General features: G+C 43.4%; 3 protein-coding genes across 9 annotated transcripts in view; 1 reads left to right on the forward strand and 2 right to left on the reverse strand.

The window, feature by feature from the left end:
• NDE1 (nudE neurodevelopment protein 1) overlaps positions 1-4,516 on the reverse strand; it is a 45,294-nt gene extending 40,778 nt beyond the window's left edge. For 4 of the 5 annotated variants that reach the window (XM_019710373.3, XM_019710369.3, XM_019710368.3 and 1 more), the window contains exons 1-3: positions 4,395-4,515; positions 4,058-4,143; positions 2,587-2,664 (exon numbers count right to left, since the gene is read on the reverse strand). The gene's annotated coding sequence lies outside the window, so the exon portion shown is untranslated. Of the gene's footprint in view, positions 1-2,586; positions 2,665-4,057; positions 4,144-4,394 lie in introns of all 5 variants that reach the window. The other variant, XM_088801230.1, reaches the window with a different exon arrangement.
• MARF1 (meiosis regulator and mRNA stability factor 1) overlaps positions 1-18,194 on the forward strand; it is a 32,257-nt gene that overhangs the window by 3,947 nt on the left and 10,116 nt on the right. Inside the window, exons 2-20 of one of the 3 annotated variants that reach the window (XM_019710366.3) lie at positions 454-598; positions 1,828-2,514; positions 3,257-3,431; positions 4,350-4,576; positions 5,821-5,938; positions 6,514-6,686; positions 8,161-8,589; positions 8,794-8,951; positions 9,040-9,198; positions 10,250-10,412; positions 11,113-11,291; positions 12,527-12,607; positions 13,227-13,463; positions 13,592-13,711; positions 14,416-14,591; positions 15,800-16,020; positions 16,785-16,927; positions 17,096-17,229; positions 17,874-18,076. In XM_019710366.3, coding sequence (XP_019565925.2) covers positions 1,837-2,514; positions 3,257-3,431; positions 4,350-4,576; positions 5,821-5,938; positions 6,514-6,686; positions 8,161-8,589; positions 8,794-8,951; positions 9,040-9,198; positions 10,250-10,412; positions 11,113-11,291; positions 12,527-12,607; positions 13,227-13,463; positions 13,592-13,711; positions 14,416-14,591; positions 15,800-16,020; positions 16,785-16,927; positions 17,096-17,229; positions 17,874-18,076 — 3,774 coding nt within the window. In that variant the 5' untranslated portion in view covers positions 454-598; positions 1,828-1,836. The remainder of the gene's footprint in view (positions 1-453; positions 599-1,827; positions 2,515-3,256; positions 3,432-4,349; positions 4,577-5,820; positions 5,939-6,513; positions 6,687-8,160; positions 8,590-8,793; positions 8,952-9,039; positions 9,199-10,249; positions 10,413-11,112; positions 11,292-12,526; positions 12,608-13,226; positions 13,464-13,591; positions 13,712-14,415; positions 14,592-15,799; positions 16,021-16,784; positions 16,928-17,095; positions 17,230-17,873; positions 18,077-18,194) is intronic. The other 2 variants (XM_019710364.3, XM_019710365.3) reach the window with 2 other exon arrangements.
• BMERB1 (bMERB domain containing 1) overlaps positions 12,613-18,194 on the reverse strand; it is a 95,810-nt gene continuing 90,228 nt past the window's right edge. The window contains exon 6 of the mRNA XM_088801231.1: positions 12,613-12,725. Coding sequence (XP_088657357.1) covers positions 12,628-12,725 — 98 coding nt within the window. The 3' untranslated portion in view covers positions 12,613-12,627. The remainder of the gene's footprint in view (positions 12,726-18,194) is intronic.

The raw sequence follows: 18,194 nt of genomic DNA on the forward strand, positions 1-18,194 counted from the left end.
AGATTTGTTTCTCATTAAAGTCACAGAGTCCAAAGATAAAATCCACATTGTAGAATAAAATCAGAAGAAAATATGAAATAGATTTTCTTTTACAATAGCCTTCTGAGTTTTGACTCATAGTCAAGGAAAAGATTGCTAAGACCTTATCGACAGCCTTTTTCTGTTCACGATGTCTCTTGAATATTTAAATATGGCTCTAACTTCTTCCTTTGTCTTTTCATAGTGATTTTGACTTTTTCTGATTTCATTTCGGGTACAACATTACCACCTTTCCTTTTTTGCTATTGTACTTGGGATTGAAATGAGATTTTATGATGAATTTATATGAAGGCATTAATAATAACATTTAAAAAAATGACTTAAACACCCTGCCTTCTCCAGGTTTTCATTATGTAGTTATCTTTGTTGCATGACATCAGTAACTTGGGTCATTTCAGAAATGTTTTCCTGTAGGGACAGTTGACAACAAGGGTTGGCAGCTCAAGCAGGCCTTCCTGGGATGGCAGATCTGGCCCTCATGGAGTCACATGGTACAGAACTGTGCTCTCACCTGTGCAGCTCCAGCCACTGGATTTTTGTCAGCAGCATCCAGAATTGAGTATGTTCAAAGGGACCAACTCACAATAACCCTTCCCGTAGAAGCCATATCTATGTATATCAGAATGCCAATTCCTCTCCAGCTGGAACTGTAATTACCAGGAGGGCAGAACACACTGCTTGTTAGATGGTCAGTCCATAGCTCTTGCCTCCCTTTTAGGAAATGTCTGAAACTCCAGATTTCTCCCGGGTGAGTGTAGATCACACAGCAAAAGGAATGAAATGCTGGCAGTCAGATGGACCCTCCTATGCTCTGAGGGATGAGCATGTCTCAATCCCTGTATAAGGGCATCCTGTTCATCTGAATAGTGCCTGTCGCCAGCCCATAGAGGCTCTTGATTGCTTGGATCTCCATTCAGTGGCCAGGTACTCTGCTGAAAGCTGTATGTGCATGGTCTCATTTTATCCTCCTAACAACTGTAGGAGGTACATCCTGTTCCCAATTGAAGGATGAGGAAATGGCAGTGTGGGGAGGTTAAGGAACTTACCCAATGTCATACAACTGATGAGTATCACATGCCAACCCAGGCCTTTGACACCAGTGCCATGCTATAAGCTTTATAAATATACTGGCCTCCTGTGTCTATGTTGGAGGCATATAACAAACTATTTTTTTTGTACCTTTTCCCGGATAGTTTTCTAATTACTGTAATTCTTTTCACTGGCTACAGAATAATTATTGGCATTATGACTGTAGGTCATGATATCCCAGGGTTTGCTAAATGCCATCAGCACCACATTTACAGACCTTTCCACAGATGGCTGAACTCATCCCTAATGTTTGGAATCTTGTTCTCTGGAGGACCGTACTGAAACCGCTTGTGATCTGACTGCAGGAACTATTAAGTATTTTCCTCAGAGCACTTTGGTTGTGAGCCATCTTTATTGAATGCTGTTTGTGACTGCGTTATTTTCATACCACTTATGTCGTCTTCAGAAGACACTGGGAGGCAAGGGGAAGTTATCGGAGGGAGTAACTGAGGCATAGGTAGTTAACCAGGTTTGCTGAAGACCTCTCCCCAGGCTCTTAAAATTCAGGGAGAACAGTCTTCATTTCAGTTGTCTGTTTCCATGCTTACCTCCTGCAGACATCCCTGAAGAATGGCTCTGCTTTTAGCTGCCTTTCCATTTTGTTTGGTCATGATCAGGTGGTGTAAACAGGGCTGAACACTGTTTCCACGGTTGAATGCAGTAGGATGTAACCAGAAGTCCCTGGTTTTCTTTTCTCAGAAAGATTACATGGAGAACAAGAAAGTTGCTGTGGAATTAAAGGACGTGCCATCTCCCCTTCATGCTGGCTCTGCGCTTTTTCCAGCAGTCCCACTTCCAGATATTCATTCTCTTCAGCAACCTAAAATACAGCTTTCAGCTGTCCCCAAAGTAAGCTGCTGTGCTCATTGCACTAATGAACCCTCCACTTCACCCATGCATTGTGGCGGTGGCGGTGGCGGTGGTGGAGGAACCGGTAGTTTGATTCACAGGGGCGCACTGTTAGACTCGCAGAGCAGCCGGACAGTCACGTGTCAGGTGGGGTCAGGCTTTGCTTTCCAGTCTGCATCTTCACTCCAGAATACCCCAGCTAGGAACAGTTTGGCCGGCACTGCAAGTGACTTCCCCGGCATGTGTCTAGAAAGTAATCTCTCTTCCTGCCAACACCTGCCCTGCTGTGGAAAGCTCCACTTCCAGTCGTGCCATGGGAACGTGCACAAGCTGCACCCCTTCCCGGCTCTCCAGGGCTGCACCTCCACTGGCTACTTCCCCTGTCCTGACTTCACAAGTGGGGCTCCGGGGCATTTGGACGAGCACGTCTCACAGCCGGAGCTAGTGCCTCACCTATGCACCAAGTCTCTGCACCTAAATGTGGTCCCTCCGGTGTGTTTAAAGGGCTCCCTGTACTGCGAAGACTGTCTAAACAAGGTTGGTATCTTTTTATTTCACATGTTGAGTGCAGCCGAGGTTTGAGAAATGACTTTTTAAAAGCAGATATACCTTGAAAATCCTTTTGGGTGCATGGGGTTGAAGGTCCTCCTGTGATGTAGCTTTCTCCCCATCAGCGTAACTTCTGGTCTTGAAAGAAGCAAACAGTAAAGGGGGAGGGACCATTTAGAAAACTAGGGAGTGATTATTTATGTACTTTATGCTCTTCTGGCCTCTTGTCACAAACCTGTCACTCACACATGCACCTAGTTCGGCAAAGCCTCACGTTCTGTTTTGTCTTGGAAGGCTGGAGCACGACTGTGATTCCTTATAACTAACACACACCCTATACACGGACCTACTCATGTAATGTCAGTAAATGCATGTTGTCCTTTTGTAATAATTTGGGGAGCTTGAAACTTGGCCTCAATCACACCTGTGTTTAAGTGAAGACTTTAATTCCCTTTATGTAAAGTGTGTCTAGGTCTCCACTGTGGCAGACACGTGCCCCAAAATGTAAAGGGCTGATCACGTGACAGTCTTTCCTGATCATTTCAAGTCAACTTTGAAATGAGTTCATTGATAACTAATAGCTCTGGGAAAGATGATTTGAAAAGACATTTTATCAGAGGTTAGCAGGTGGAAAGGAGAAACACTTAGAATGTGTTTTCAGTTGTATATAACTCTCGGTTCTGAAACGATATATCTGAAACCTGCTTTTTTAAAAAAAATTTTAAAACAGCCGGCAAGAAATAGTATAATCGCTGCTGCTAAAGTCTGGCCAAATATACCACCTCCAAATGCGCAAACTGCACCTGTCACTGTTCCTCTGTGTAACGGCTGCGGAGCCAAAGGATCAGGGAAGGAGACCCCGTTGTCACTGGCGACCGGTCTAGGCAAAGCTGCTTCGAAATTTGGTAAATGACAACATGGTATACAATGTGCATATTTGGATAGTTTTCAATAACTGATACTAACTGCATTTCATAGCCTTTAGAAGATTCCTTGTGGTTCTAAAGCTACTATGTGTATGTAAGTCTCCATTCCCATCACTTAGTAAAAATATTTTTATTTTTATAGACAAGTAAGTCATTTGCCCTTTATGTTGGGCTGAGGCTATTTGAGATCAGAAGCTGTGTGTAGGAAAGTGCAGGGTATGCTAGGAGATCTAAGTGCTGGATGGGACTCAGTGTCAACTTAGGTTCATAATCACACTTATTAATTGTATACTCCCTGGAAGGACTTAGTATTTAGAAAGATTTAATAATGGGTGGTGAAAAACAATATTCAAAAACCTAAGGTCATCCCCCCCCCAAAGTAGTTAATATGATATTTTGTCTTTTGAAACTTTTAAAAAATAAACACTTTTAAAAGATCAAATCAGATGTGAATGCATTAAAAATCATTTAAAATCAAGGACAGCAAGAAGTTCCCCTTTTGTCTCCTCTTCTCTCCTCTTCCACACTGAGTAGGTAGGCAGGCGTGGGCGGAGCATGAAAGGGCCCAGCGTCCAGTCACTTGTGTGTGACATTCGGAGACATACCTGCTCAGCATGAGATGGCTCGCACTTCACTTTACGATGGAGTTACTGTGGGCTTAAAGTAACTTGACCTTTAGATCTGTTCTCTCCTGAAAAATAGGAATACTCACTAGAGAGACTATGGCAACTTGGGGGTTATTTTATTAGGCCAACCAGTGAGGTTGGTATCCTTACAGTTAACATCCATCAATAATTTCATTTTTCTGCCATTAAGAATGACAGGTAGCTACCCATTGTATTTAATATGCCATTTCTTTTTCACTATGTGTAACGGAAAGTGTTAACATTTCTTAAGGGTCACCAGAAGTTGCACTAGCCGGACAGGTGCTGGAAAACTTACCCCCCATTGGAGTTTTTTGGGATATTGAAAACTGCTCTGTTCCCTCTGGCCGCTCAGCAACTGCTGTTGTACAGAGAATCCGTGAGAAGTTTTTCAAAGGCCACAGAGAAGCTGAATTCATCTGTGTGTGTGACATCAGTAAAGAAAACAAAGAAGTTATTCAAGAGCTGAATAACTGTCAGGTGAAAAAAAGAGTTTAAATCTATTATGAAGAATAAACACGTGATTTTTTTTTAAAGAATTCCAATTCCAAATTTGTTCAATAATAGGTATTTGTGCTAAGTTTGCAAATAAAGGAAATAAGCAAAAGATTATTTCTAAAGTACAGTAAGTCCTCACTTAAGGTTGTAAATAGGTTCTCTGACTTTAAGCAAAATGACATACAGTGAAACCAGTTTTACCTAATTGATATAAACAAGAGTTAGGTTCCTACGGCATCTCATTAATGTTATAACAAAATGACATTGAACGAAATGACATTATTCGAAGGCCTGCTATACTAAGAATCATTTAATCATGTCTGATTTTGCAGTCATGCTACTTATTTGTGACTACTACCAAACCAGTATAATGGTTACGTATGTATCATTTCCTTTGATTTTCATAACTGCTCTGTGAACAAGGCTTATATGATTTATTATTTGAAATTTACAAATGAAACTGAGGCCTCCACATGGTTAAGCAGGGCTTTTTTTTTTTTTTTGATCACAGGGTCAGTAAGTGGATAAACTAAGATTTAAGTTCAGATTGACCCCAAGTATCTTGTCTTCAACTGGAACTAGCATCCAGCTCCTTGGACTCAGACAATTCCACTGATATGCCACAGTGCTGCCTAAATTACGTATTTATGTTCTTCATAAATACTAATAAATCCTGTGTGTGTGTGCGTGTGCACATGCGGTTGAGGCACCTTTCAAAACAAACCTTTCCTTGCTTTGGAGGCTGTTAGATGTGAGCCTGATAGTTTTAACAGGAATAAACACATTTTAGCTCCCAACGGGTAGATGCCTGCCTTTCTCACCCCTTAACCCCAGATCCTGAAAGCCACAGACGATGTATATAACATAGACAGATAACATCAAAGGCAGCCCCAAATCTTACCTTACGCATATATCAAATCTCTGCCAGTCCCAAATTGTTGGCAAAAACTTTGTGAGGGCTCATTTAACTTCTTGAAATTTCATTTTCTTTTCTCTACCTATTTTCTGAAAGGGGGATGGATGAAGTGCAAAAGCAGAGGACAAAAGATGGAGAACCAAATTTGAAATTAAGGAATTTGGTTGTAATTTTTTTTCTGTTCCTCAGTTGTAGTAATAACACTGAGTTTCTTCCCTCGAGGATGATCTCTTAAGATGTAGGCAGAATGTGTAGTGATGTACTCACCGCAGCCTTTTTGCTCATTTGTCCTTGTTACATGCGAATGCAGGTAACCGTCGCCCACATCAATGCCACTGCCAAGAATGCTGCTGATGACAAACTCCGCCAGAGTCTCCGAAGGTTTGCAAACACACACACCGCTCCCGCCACTGTGGTTCTTGTGTCAAGTAAGTGCGGAAGCTTCTGCTCATTTCAGCTAAACTCGCCATGGGGGAATTGTCCTAGAAGCTAAAACAAAACTTGGTAAAGGGAAATGTGCCCCAAAGAAGCTGACATACATAGGGTGTGTTTGTGCTTATCTCTGAAAACTGTTTAGGAAAAAAATTGGGTCTACATGGATTTCTGTATTTTCTCCTTGGAACTTGAGTAAGGATTCTTGTGGGGCCAATTTATTAAAGAAAATGGAATTTTTTTTGCCTTCACCCTGGGCCCAGTGTTGCTAATTTTATAAATCTGAGTAATTTCCAAAGGTGACATCCCTAAAATATTAATATTTGCTCCCTGTTACTACTGGAAGTAACTAACATGTGTCTTGGGATTCAGTATAAGTGTGTGAAAAAAATTGTCTTACTGTGTTAATTCTTCTGATAATGAAATGAGCTTCTATTGTAAAAAGGGAGGGAAGCAGCTTTGAGTATCACCCAGCCATTCCTTCCTTCTCAGTGGGTGTCAGCAGAGTTGTCTGTCTCTGTCAAGTGTTTCTAATGTTTGGGATGGGGTTGGGCTGTGCCTTTTCTTTCAGCTGATGTCAACTTTGCATTGGAACTTAGTGACCTGAGACACAGGCATGGTTTCCACATAATCTTGGTCCATAAAAACCAGGCCTCAGAAGCTCTCCTGCATCATGCTAATGAGCTGATCAGATTTGAAGAATTCATTTCCGACTTGCCCCCCAGGTTACCACTAAAAATGCCAGTAAGTGGGTTTGCGTTCTTTTCACTGTGTTCTCATGTTTGATTAGGGAGGCAGAAGACAGCCCTTAACAAGGGGGTCTCCAGGCCCAGGGGTGGGGGATGCTGTTTTCTGTAGGACGCTGGCCAGATGTTGAACTAAGACTTAGAAACCTTCAGTTCTTCTCTTACAAATATACAGAAAGTTGATATGTATGAATGTTGCTTTTCTTTTTCAAAATATCACAGAGAATCGACTTTCAGGTTTCCCTCACTAACAGCCACTTGTCAGTGTCTCCAAAACTAGCAATGCTTCATGTTAGATGGATAGAAGTAATGGAATAAGAGTCATCAATCCCTTTGCTTCCAAGTATTGTGGGCAGAGAATATGGTGATAGTTGGTAGCGACTGCTGTGGTTGGAGTCAGACAGGAATTGTACCGTTTGAGGCATTTAATCCTTTCCCTCCAGCAGGCCTCTGAGCCTGTTCTCTGGAGCTGCATGCGCTGCCTTGCAGGTGCCAGTGAGAAGTGGTTGTTGCTGCACCTTGATAGGAGATTGTGCACATCCTTCCAGCAGGGTGAGCGTTTCTGATAGTCTAGATTTGAGGTAAGGATGTTTACTGCCGTGCTGAGCTGTGTCTAAGCTGTTTGGAAGGTATCGGTGTAACTGACAGAAGCAGTAACTGGAATGGGCTGTGGTGTGGATCCAGCAGAAGAGTGGGCAGTGCCCTTCACTAAGTGCAGTCTGAACATAGTTAAGTAACTTGAGAGTTATGGAAGCACCTTAGAGAAATTGTCTCATCCAACAACCTCACTGTAGGGAGGAGGAAGCACAGGAGGAGGAGGTCACACAGCTTGAGCTCAGCAGAGCAGAGACTAGACCCCGGCCCCCAATCCGAGCTCTTGCACTGCTAGTGCTCCTGCATTCCTCAGTGCCCCAAACAAGCCAAGATTAATCACAGGCTAAGGGCGAGCTGCATTTGGGGACAGCAGAGTGTGGCCTGAGGAGTAACAGGCACAGGCCCCATCTCAGTCTTTGGAGCCACCCTCCTAATTCATTTTTGTTGTTATTCATTAGGTTTTTAGTCCTTTGGCTGTAGCTACAGTTCTCCTTTCTGCTTCTGTTTGGCACTCACTTTTCTAATCTAGAAGACCTGTAGGTCAAAGGTCGTATTTTAGGTGAAAGGTTGTCCACTATGGAGATCCTTATTCCTTACGCTTAAAAAACACCCTCCCCAAAACAAACAAACAACAAAAAATGAAGACATTATTCAGAACATTGAATCTCACTAAGCTCATTCCCTAGAGGGATAACTTCAGCTATGTTTCTCTTGTCCTATGTTTTTCAGTCTAAATCAGTTCTCTTGTCCCGTCTAAGTCATGATTCCCTCCCCTCCAGGATAGCTGGCTTGTTTAGAGCTCACTCCCTGTTCTTCTGACTTGTAATTGAGCGTGTGCCCTTGTGGTGACCTGTTGTAACCCTTCTCCTCTGTACCAGCAGTGCCACACTCTGCTCTATGTCTATAACCTACCAGCAAATAAAGACGGCAAGAGCGTCAGCAACAGGCTCCGACGCCTGTCTGATAACTGCGGCGGCAAAGTACTGAGCATCGCCGGCTGCAGTGCCGTCCTCCGCTTCGTAAACCAGGACAGTGCAGAGCGGGCTCAGAAGCGAATGGAAAACGAAGATGTCTTTGGGAATAGGATCGTCGTGTCATTTACTCCAAAACATCGAGAGCTCTGTGAAACAAAGAGTTCAAGTGCAGTTACCGAGAAAGCAAAGTCTCCCAAAAAGCTTAAGAATCCAAAATTGTGCCTCATCAGAGATGCAAGTGAACAGCCTGCCAGTGCCAAAGCCATGCCTGGAAAAGGGGCGCAGGCAAATTCTGGATCTGCTATAAAAATCACAAATGTGAAAAGTTTGCAGGTAATTTTGATGTACCTCTTGCTTTCTGAAGTTCCTGGTAGGTTTGGTTTCTTTGGCCCTGTGTTCTGTATGCCTTCTTGCTTTTGGTGTGTCCTCTCTTTACTTCTGTTTTTGATGGTACTCAAAGTCAAGTGATTCCTGTACAGGGTCTAACACACCTTGGGTACTTAAATTTTAAACTCCACTGTGCTTGTCCCTTTTAAGGAGCTGTGCCGCATGGAGCCAAAGACTGGCACGAGGAACAGCGAGCCCCAGCAGGGTAACCCGAGGCTGGTGGCACCTCCTCATAGAAACTCGAGTGCTATAGCACCCACACCGAAAAACTCCGGGATGGCAGACTCCGTTTACAAAACCAATCTGAAGTAGGTTGGATTACTCGTTCTCATAGTTGCTTCTCCAATGTGAGGGAAAGCAAATGACCTTTTTCCCCTTTGGTTTTCCCTCCATTAGAAAAGAGAACCTCAGTGCCCGAAGTGTTACCAGTTCTCCTGTGGAGAAAAAAGACAAAGAGGGGACTCTGTTCCAAGTGAGTTGCCCATCTGCTTTTAGCAAGTTGGTTGCATCAAGGCAGGTTGGTCCTCTGCTCACATCTCCGTCTTGGTCGTCTCGGTAAGTCCAGCTTCGTGATCCATGGGGTGGTTACGTGCAACAGAAAGGATGACGTTTGCTTAGAGGGATTCAAGCAATACAGAAACACATAAAGTAAAAGAGCAGTCCTTCACCCCTCCCCTGCCAGCCCCCTTTCCTCAGGTAATCTTACCTGACGTTTGCAGGCAGTGCTTCTCACCATCTCCCTCTCCTCCACATGGGCATCGGGAAGCAGAGGCCAGAGAGGAGCTTGTCCTCGACTTCCTGGCCAACGATGGGAGGCACGTTAAGATGTCCTCACCGTTTCCTTCGCTTCATCGTGTTGAGGAAAAGGCCCAAACTGGACATGCACTGGTTATTCGTAATCATAGGATACTTACAGGAAGCTGTTTTTACAGAAGTAAGGGTCTCTGTAAACCACTGTAATGACACTTACCTGATCTGAGCTTTCTAAACTCACCCCGAGTAGTTTTTCTGGAATTACCAGTAGTAATCTGGAGGCTTGGAAGACAGAAGGAGCCATGAGGCCATTTTGCATCCTGTGAGCTCCTCCTGGCAGTGTATTCTACTGAGTTGCTGAAGACTCACTATAGGAAGTGACTTTGCTCCTGTAAAATTCCATGTGAAAATTCACACCGAACCTTTCCTTGTGTGGAGAAGGACTGCGATAGTGAGCAGGAGGACCTAGCTTTTTCACAGGCGGGGGAGGTTACCTGACTTGCATTGGAATACAAGCTAATGCCCTAACAATAAACGCCCAAAGTAGAAAATAAACTCATCGGGTCTCTCTCTAATTTCTGCCTTTAGCTTTAAGTAATCCAGTGAAAGAATATTTGACACTACATAATTGCATGGCCATTTATATGGTATCAACAGATACGTAATACTTTTGACAATACATCTAAATCAGTATATATTTCAGATAAAAACATTTAAACAGATTGTATTGTGGCAAGGTCTATGTATAGCTTCAAACAAAGCCTAAATGATATAAACTAAATAAACAGAATGATATCTAAACAAATAATATGTATGTTTTAAGCAGGAATATGTCTCCAAATCTTTTAAACAGAGCCTCCCCACTTGCTTTCAACGTTGCAACTTCGAGCATCGGTGCCGACGGCCCAGACCCGTTTGCAAATGGTGCTGACATCCAGGTCAGCAACATAGACTACAGGTTATCCCGGAAGGAGCTGCAGCAGCTCATGCAGGAAGCGTTTTCCAGGCACGGCAAGGTAAGCTTTTCTTGTTCTGGCCTTTGTTTTACCCTTTGCTAACATTTCAAAGCGAGAGGACTTAGTTCCGCACACATAGCCACTGCCAGAAGGTAAGTGTCACTGAACGAGTGTAAGCTCTCTCCTTTTTCCTTTGTCTGCTCGTGGTGGGGCCACACATCCAGTGTTGAGCACACAGCCCCAGAAAGCGGGAAACCTACCAGAGAAGCACTGTGGTCGTGGGCACAGATTTAAATGGCACCTTGGGATGTAAAATATTGATAGGTTTTAGTTAACTCTGGCTGCTCAGATCTGGAAATCAGCTTATAAAATAATGTTGGCTGTTTTTCCTAACATCTTACTATATCTGATTCAGTTTTTAGGTGCAGTTTGCTAAAAAAATATGCACCTTTTCCAGTTTCTTAAAATGGTTATGCCCCAGGTTCTTGCAGGGTCTGGAGAAGACCCCAAAGACCCCTCTGAGCCTGCATCAGAGAGCTGTGTGTTCCAGAGCACATAGGCAAGCCAGGCCAGTGTCCTGTCCCTGAAGGTCACCCATCCTAGGTTGGTCACTCAGGATCTGGTCGGCAGAAGGGCAGAGTTCAGACAAGTTCCCTCACTTCACTGAAGTCCACGAATATGTCCCTCAGTGGCTCACCTTCTGCTTTGAGATGACAAGGTTCGGGGAGAAAGCATTCCGTTTTCCTTTTCGCTGCTGTAGGTGAAGAGCATTGAGCTCAGCCCCCACACGGATTATCAGCTCAAGGCTGTTGTGCAGATGGAAACCTTACAAGAAGCAATCAGTGCGGTGAACAGCCTCCACAGATACAAAATTGGCAGCAAGAAGATCCTGGTCTCACTTGCCACAGGAGCTGCTAATAAATCACTCTCTTTACTGAGGTAAAAAACAAATAAACAAGCAAACCATTTGTTTCAGGAAATAACATTTTGGACCTGAAACAATTTTGTAACTAATCAAAATAGATTTTGTCACATTCCCTATCCTCTTGTGATGATTTCATATGCAATAATGCTTCTTCTGAATTGACAGAAATAGAAATAAGCTATAAGTTAGAAATAAACTAGGTAGAAGAATTGGACTCTTGTTCAAGTCATTAATCGAAGGTGAAGTACAGCCTAAACTTGGCAGGCACTTAGTGAAATAATACGCCACTTACTCAGGCAGCTTCTAAAAATAGTAGACCTCGAGAATAAAAGTTTATGAGCCTGGGAAGTCTGGAATATTACCTTCAAATCTTAGTAGAAGGTGGATTGGTCTAGAAAGGGTGGCTTCACAAAACTCCACACTCTTAATTACACATATATCCATAATGTCAAAGACACCCTGCCCTGTAAATCTCATTGTGACTGTATCAATCTTAGGGATCTGGTGATGGTTTTATTCAGAATAAGCTTTGGCTCTTTTTTGGCTCTTCCTGTTGTGGGGGAACTAGTGTAACAAGACTCACTCCTGAATATCTGTTTGGATTCTCAAAAATCTTCTCTCTGATGTGTACTTCACCATTTTTTAAAATTGTGTTTCTTTCCCATAGAATAAAAATAATTCTTAATGAAGAAAATTTGGAAAGTTCAAAAGCAAAAGAAGCTAAAGGGGGGGGGGGGGGGAATCACCTGTGATCCTATGGCTCAAAGCCAATCACTCTGAACAGTTTGGCTTTTTGTTTTCCCTTTGAGTGTTTTTTGGTGCCTTTTTGTTTTTTAAAACCATAGTTGAGAAGATACCGCATTCAATTTTGTATCCTCGACAGAAATTCCATTCCCATATTTCTGACATATGAACCACAGTGTGGCAGGAGACATTCCAGCTCTTCTGCCTTTTGCTCAGAATTAGCATGTGTTTGTCTTCCTGAGTAGTGCGTCTTTCTGACACACAGGCGCAGAAAGCCCTACGCTTGACTCGGAGAAAAATCCCAGTGTGTGACTTCATATTCTTCAATTGCCTCGTCCCTAAAGTCCTTTCTTTAAATTTTTCCAGAAAATAAATTCTGATGTGTCAGAAGCTGATAAATTTATTTTGCATGTACATTGTGTTAATTGTATGTACTCTGTTTTTAAACTACAACTTGCCTTCCAACAGCACTTGCTCTGTGGTTGATTAAAATTTTGTGTTACAGTGCCGAAACAATGTCTGTTCTTCAGGACGCTCCCGCCTGTTGTCTGCCTCTTTTTAAATTTACAGATATCTATGAAAAAAAGTAAGTTAAGTTTATTATTTTCATTGATCCATCGTTACTGAGTGGTGACTTCCCGAATTCCAATACTGCTTGGTGACTGGCATAAGACTGCAGTAGCAGCCCTTAAGGAGCTTCCAGCCTGGTGGAGGAAAGGAAACAAAGACAGGGTGTTCCAATTTAAACTTCGATTTGAGTACACATTTGAACAACTTACTTCGTCTTTAGCAAATTGAGACCTCAGTCCCCAAAACTGTACTTACCTTCTTCTCTGACTGACTAGTTTTGTTATTTGAGTGAACATTTTTGAGCACCTTCTAAACTGTAAGCTGTGCAACTGGTCTGACCTGATAGCATGTGTTAATTCCCAACACGGTAGATGCTCAACTAGTGACAATGGAGTGACAGGCTGGGGCTCTGTCATTGGAATGCAGAGCTGGGAAGACACAGCCCTTGGCCTCGAAGGTGTGCCAGGCATCACTGGTTCCTACTGAATGAATTTATAGCAGGATTATTCCAATTTTACTTGTGCAGAGACAGAGGCACCATTCTTGGTTGAAGCCCTTTACGTGAACGGGACGGGGGTTTTTGTAGAATCAAAGAAAAATGTTCTAAGTCACCGTCTCTTTCTCCATGCTTTTAGGTTTGGACACAAGTTGAATGTGTCAGATTTATATAAATTAACAGACACGGTCGTAATCCGTGAACACGGAAACGGAAGACTGGTGTGTCTCTTACCCAGCAGCCAGGCTCGACAGAGCCCGCTGGGGTCTTCCCAGTCCCATGACGGCTCCTCCACAAACTGCAGCCCAATTATATTTGAGGAGTTAGAATATCATGAGCCTGTCTGCAGACAACATTGTTCCAGTAAGGATTTCAGGTAGACTTCCTGTTTCTCTCTAGAAATAATCCTTTTGTACATGGCCGTGGAATATTGGTCAGAATTACCTTGCTAACGTTTCAGACCACTAGGAAATGTCAACGAATCGTTTGTCCTCTTTTCTGCAGTGAACATGAATTTGATCCGGACTGTTACAAGATTCCTTTTGTGATTCTCTCTCTGAAGACGTTTGCGCCCCAGGTTCACAGTCTTCTGCAGACACACGAGGGCACTGTACCATTATTAAGGTGAGCGTGTCAAAACCGTTGTGATACGAGGCCATAGTTCTCCTCCTTACAGAAGTCTGCCCTGTCTGTCCACACCTGTCCCCAAGCAAGTATCGTAAAACACTTCATCCTAACGTCATCAGCCTTGCCGCCAGTTAAAATATATCTGAAATGGATCCATTCACTCAGTATTTCAACAAGAAAATTTTTGTTTGTGCTGAATTTTTGAGACAAAACCATGAATAGCACAGTTTCTTCTCCACAGAAGAGGTTCCTCTAAGGGCTGGGCTAGAAGTGTGCACAAGTGCGACAGGAGGTGTACGGCCCGCAGAGGGTTGTAGATGGCAGAATTTGAGCGAGAACAGCGCTCTGCCAGATCCCCTTTCAGCACCATGCCCACCTGGAGGCAGTGCAGGGCCAGAGCAGGGCTGAGTGGCCTCGAGGCCTGCCATCCACGGGAGCAGAGGGCTAACTCACTTGGAGTCCAGGTGCCTTATTTTTAATTCCCTCTGCTGGAAAACTGTCCCAGGATTTCCAGTACCACCAGAATGCATTAAGAGGTAAATTCCCAGTGATTGACTCCCTGGGACCTTCATTTTAACTCCAAACCCAGATTGTGGCCATTGAAACGAAGTATTTCTCAATGGCTACATTTACATAAAGGCCTCTGTTTAGCAGGCGCTCTGCTTGTCCATTATTTTCATTAACCTTTGTTCTTACTTCAGCTTTCCAGATTGTTACGCTGCAGAGTTTGGTGAACTGGAAGTAGTGCAGGAAAACCGAGGGGGCGTTCCCTTAGAACACCTCATCACCTGTGTTCCAGGTGTCAACATCGCCACTGCACAGAATGGTGTCAAAGTCGTGAAGTGGATTCACAACAAGCCCCCACCTCCAAACACAGGTGGGTGTCAGTGTTTGGTCCTCCAGGGCCTCCATCCAGGTCAGAAGAGGCTGTTGGTTGTTCCCTTAAGCAGCAGCAGTGTTGGCCAAGCGGGAAGCAGCATAGGCATCTCTTTTGATCTAAAAACTGCTCTCTCAAGTGCGAAGGTTTAACAGAACTAGACTTTTTCAAAGTACTAGCATCAATTATGGGAAACATTTAAAACCCAAATTCCACAGTTACAAATCTCTCTAGCTACCTGATTTTGTGAAGCTTTGCAACTTGTCCATTGACTGGCCTTTTAAAATTTTAGTTTCAAGTATTTGAAGGAAATATCTCTGAATGCAGATTTACTTTTGAAATTCATTTTGGTCGACATTTCTGACTTTAATAAATGTGCAAACAGATTTAACTTCAATAGCCCAGGACATTTGCACCTGGAGTTGGGTGAGTTTCTGAGCTCTGGGCGTGCCCCGCGTTGCAGATGTCTAATCCTGCTACCTGTGAACTGCACCTCACAGTATTGCCTTCATCCCTCAACACTTCCTCCTTCCCTCCCCCTCTTCCCCTGCTTGACAGGAGGAAAGGTGTAATAATCAGGGAGCTCTCTTTGTACAAAGCCTCTCACACACCTCCTCCTGCCCTTCCCCTCAGTCCTACACTACTCTGGGTCCTGTATGTTATGCTGTTAAAACTTCTTAATTATGTGAACGTTCAAAATAAATGTAAAACCGGTTTCTTAGTTGTATATCATTATGTTGCACTGTTTTCCATGGTTTCCTTGGGCAGTGTTTTCAGATGCTCTGTGGGTTAATTAGAGTCTTCTGGCCTACCTGCTTGATGACCATTTATAAGTTTGCTACCGTGGGAGAGTATGTTCCACGTGACCAAATTACAAATGGATCTTTGAAATACAACCAATGTACAAGCTGGAAACTTCCTGTGTATTTTCACTTCTGCTTTAAGTTAACCCCAGTGAATTATGCTTTACTTTGGCTACTTTGACAAGTAGTGGGAAAGCATTTGCCAGCCCATAAATAAGTGGGGCTCGCCTGTTAATGATATGATACCTGAGTAGAGAAGCTGAGAAGGAAAGTGGCTGTTTGTTCTCGTCTGCGTGGTCATGATTGAGCCCACGTGAAGGAGTGCAAGGTTAGCTACCTTTCTTTCCGCTGATGAAGTCATGCTTTCTGTCTTATGCATGTTCTTTTTTCCTCTCCACTCTCTAGACCCTTGGCTTCTGCGTTCTAAAAGTCCTGTAGGTAACCCCCAGCTGATCCAGTTCAGTAGAGAAGTGATTGACTTACTGAAGAGCCAACCATCCTGTGTCATACCAATTAGTAACTTCATCCCATCCTATCACCACCATTTTGCAAAGCAGTGCCGGGTATCAGACTATGGATATTCCAAGCTGATTGAATTATTAGAGGCAGTACCTCATGTGCTGCAGGTAAGGAGTGCGAAGGGGTTACTGTGTAAAGACAGGGCTGTTCCTCCCTGGCTTTGGCCAGCTCAGCCAAACAGACAGGAAAGCTGGTAACCTGACTGATTCCAAAGCAGCCACTGCAGAGCAAAACATCCTGCACAAGCTTTCTTTGGAGTGCAGGAAACATACATAGGGTGGCTTCTTAATTTTTCAGGAAGCTACGAGCTTCCAACTGAAAGGAACTCCATAGAACACCGAAGGGCATCTTCCTTCCAATCTCTGTAGACTGACCTTCTTCCTAGCACAGCCCGCTCCAGAACTGTTCACTATTGCATAGGAACTGCCTTACCTTTCTTATCGATGAAGTGCAGACCAGTTATAGGGCTGGAGCCTAGCGTTGGTTTCCAGCAAGTCTTTGTGAATTTACAGTCATAATAGCTTCCCACTTGTAAAACAGTTTCCCACTTGTAAAAATGGTCTGAAAAACTGGAGCTGTCTTTTAGAGGCAAAATTATTTGGCCAAGCTCATAATATGCTTTTCGTTTCTGTACTTGTGACTATTTGGGAAGAGTGTGCAGGGCAAAAAACAAAAGGTCCCAGGCCCCTGAGCAGTTGTCTGTTTAGATCTCTTACAGTTTGTTGATCTACCTGTGTTGCAGGATGCAGATATCATACATAAAGGGAGTTGTTCTCTGAGGCAGTAACAGGAAAGAGAAGAGCCAGCAACGAGAAAGTCAATATCTGCCAAGGTCTTATGAGTATAATTAATCCAAGTGTTTGATTTGCAGATTCTCGGAATGGGCTCCAAACGTTTGTTGACACTTACACACAGGGCCCAAGTGAAGCGTTTCACTCAGGACTTACTAAAACTTCTCAAGTCCCAGGCCAGCAAACAGGTCATCGTGAGAGAATTCTCACAGGCTTATCACTGGTGAGTTGATGAGAAGAAGAAAACCAAAATGGAAGCAAGTATGTTAAAATAGCTTTTCTTCCCCCAAATTTTAAATAATTACCTAATTTTCCTATGTAGCATTCTTTTGGAAAACTTACAAAGTTATTTTGGCAAGTCTCACTCTTTATTTCCATGGTTTAAATCTAGGTGTTTCTCAAAGGACTGGGAAGTCACTGAATATGGGGTCTGTGAGTTGATGGACATCCTGTCAGAGATTCCAGACACAACTATTTGCTTGTCCCCGCAAGAGAACGAAATGGTGATCTGTATCCCCAGGAGAGGTACACAGACTGGAATTTGCTGGCAGAAAGTGGTCTGTCTCAGGTTATCTGAACATGGCGCCATACAGAGGAAGCATTTCCCTCCTCCTCTGTGGTTCCTGACGATTCCACGGAAAGTGCAGTATGAAGACTGCTCTGCTCTGCTCTGTAGCGAATCCTAGGTCCTTCAGAGTCGGTGAAGCCATGTGTTGAGAAGAAAAGCAGCTAGTTTTTAAGAATTCACTTTAAGGGGCGTAAAGGATATAACCGGCACTTTCTGAAAATGCCTCTCCAGCCTGTCTGTGGCTGTTTGTGCCGTAGTTATTCAGTTGAGAGCTGTATGTCTGCCATGTTCACATAATGGGGTGGAAGTGGGAGACGGGGCGGGGGTGGCAGGGCGGCTAGCTTATAAGATGAAGTTGCGTGTGTGCGTGTGTGTGTGTGTGTATTTCACTGTCTACCATGATAGTAACAAGAGTTCCTGGTGTTCTGCTCTTGAGCGAGTTGAAACCATCAGCAAAGAGAGAAGAGTATGTGTGTTTTAGGTATGTGCTTGGAAGGCAAAGATGATGTCTTTTGCAATCTGTGCATCCGACTACAGTAATAATAGGAAACATGAATGAGGAGAAGGTTGTGATTTCTGTCTTCTGTTATTGCCGTTGAAGAACGTACCCAGGATGAAATAGAAAGGACAAAACAGTTCTCCCGGGATGTTGTTGATTTGCTGAGGCACCAGCCCCATTTCCGGATGCCTTTCAATAAATTCATCCCCTCCTACCATCACCACTTTGGCCGACAGTGCAAACTCGCATACTATGGGTTTACCAAACTACTTGAACTTTTTGAAGCCATACCTGATATTCTACAAGTAAGTGACGAAAGTCTATTTTTCCGAACAATACATGGGGAAATGTTTTTTTTCCTGAAAAGTAGGGAGTTATGAAATAGGATGAAACTTTGAAATATTTCTATCAGAGAATGAACGT

The sequence above is a fragment of the Rhinolophus sinicus genome, chromosome 10 (genome assembly GCF_057876585.1).
Source record: "Rhinolophus sinicus isolate RSI-liver-muscle chromosome 10, RSI-T2T, whole genome shotgun sequence".
NCBI lineage: Eukaryota > Metazoa > Chordata > Mammalia > Chiroptera > Rhinolophidae > Rhinolophus > Rhinolophus sinicus.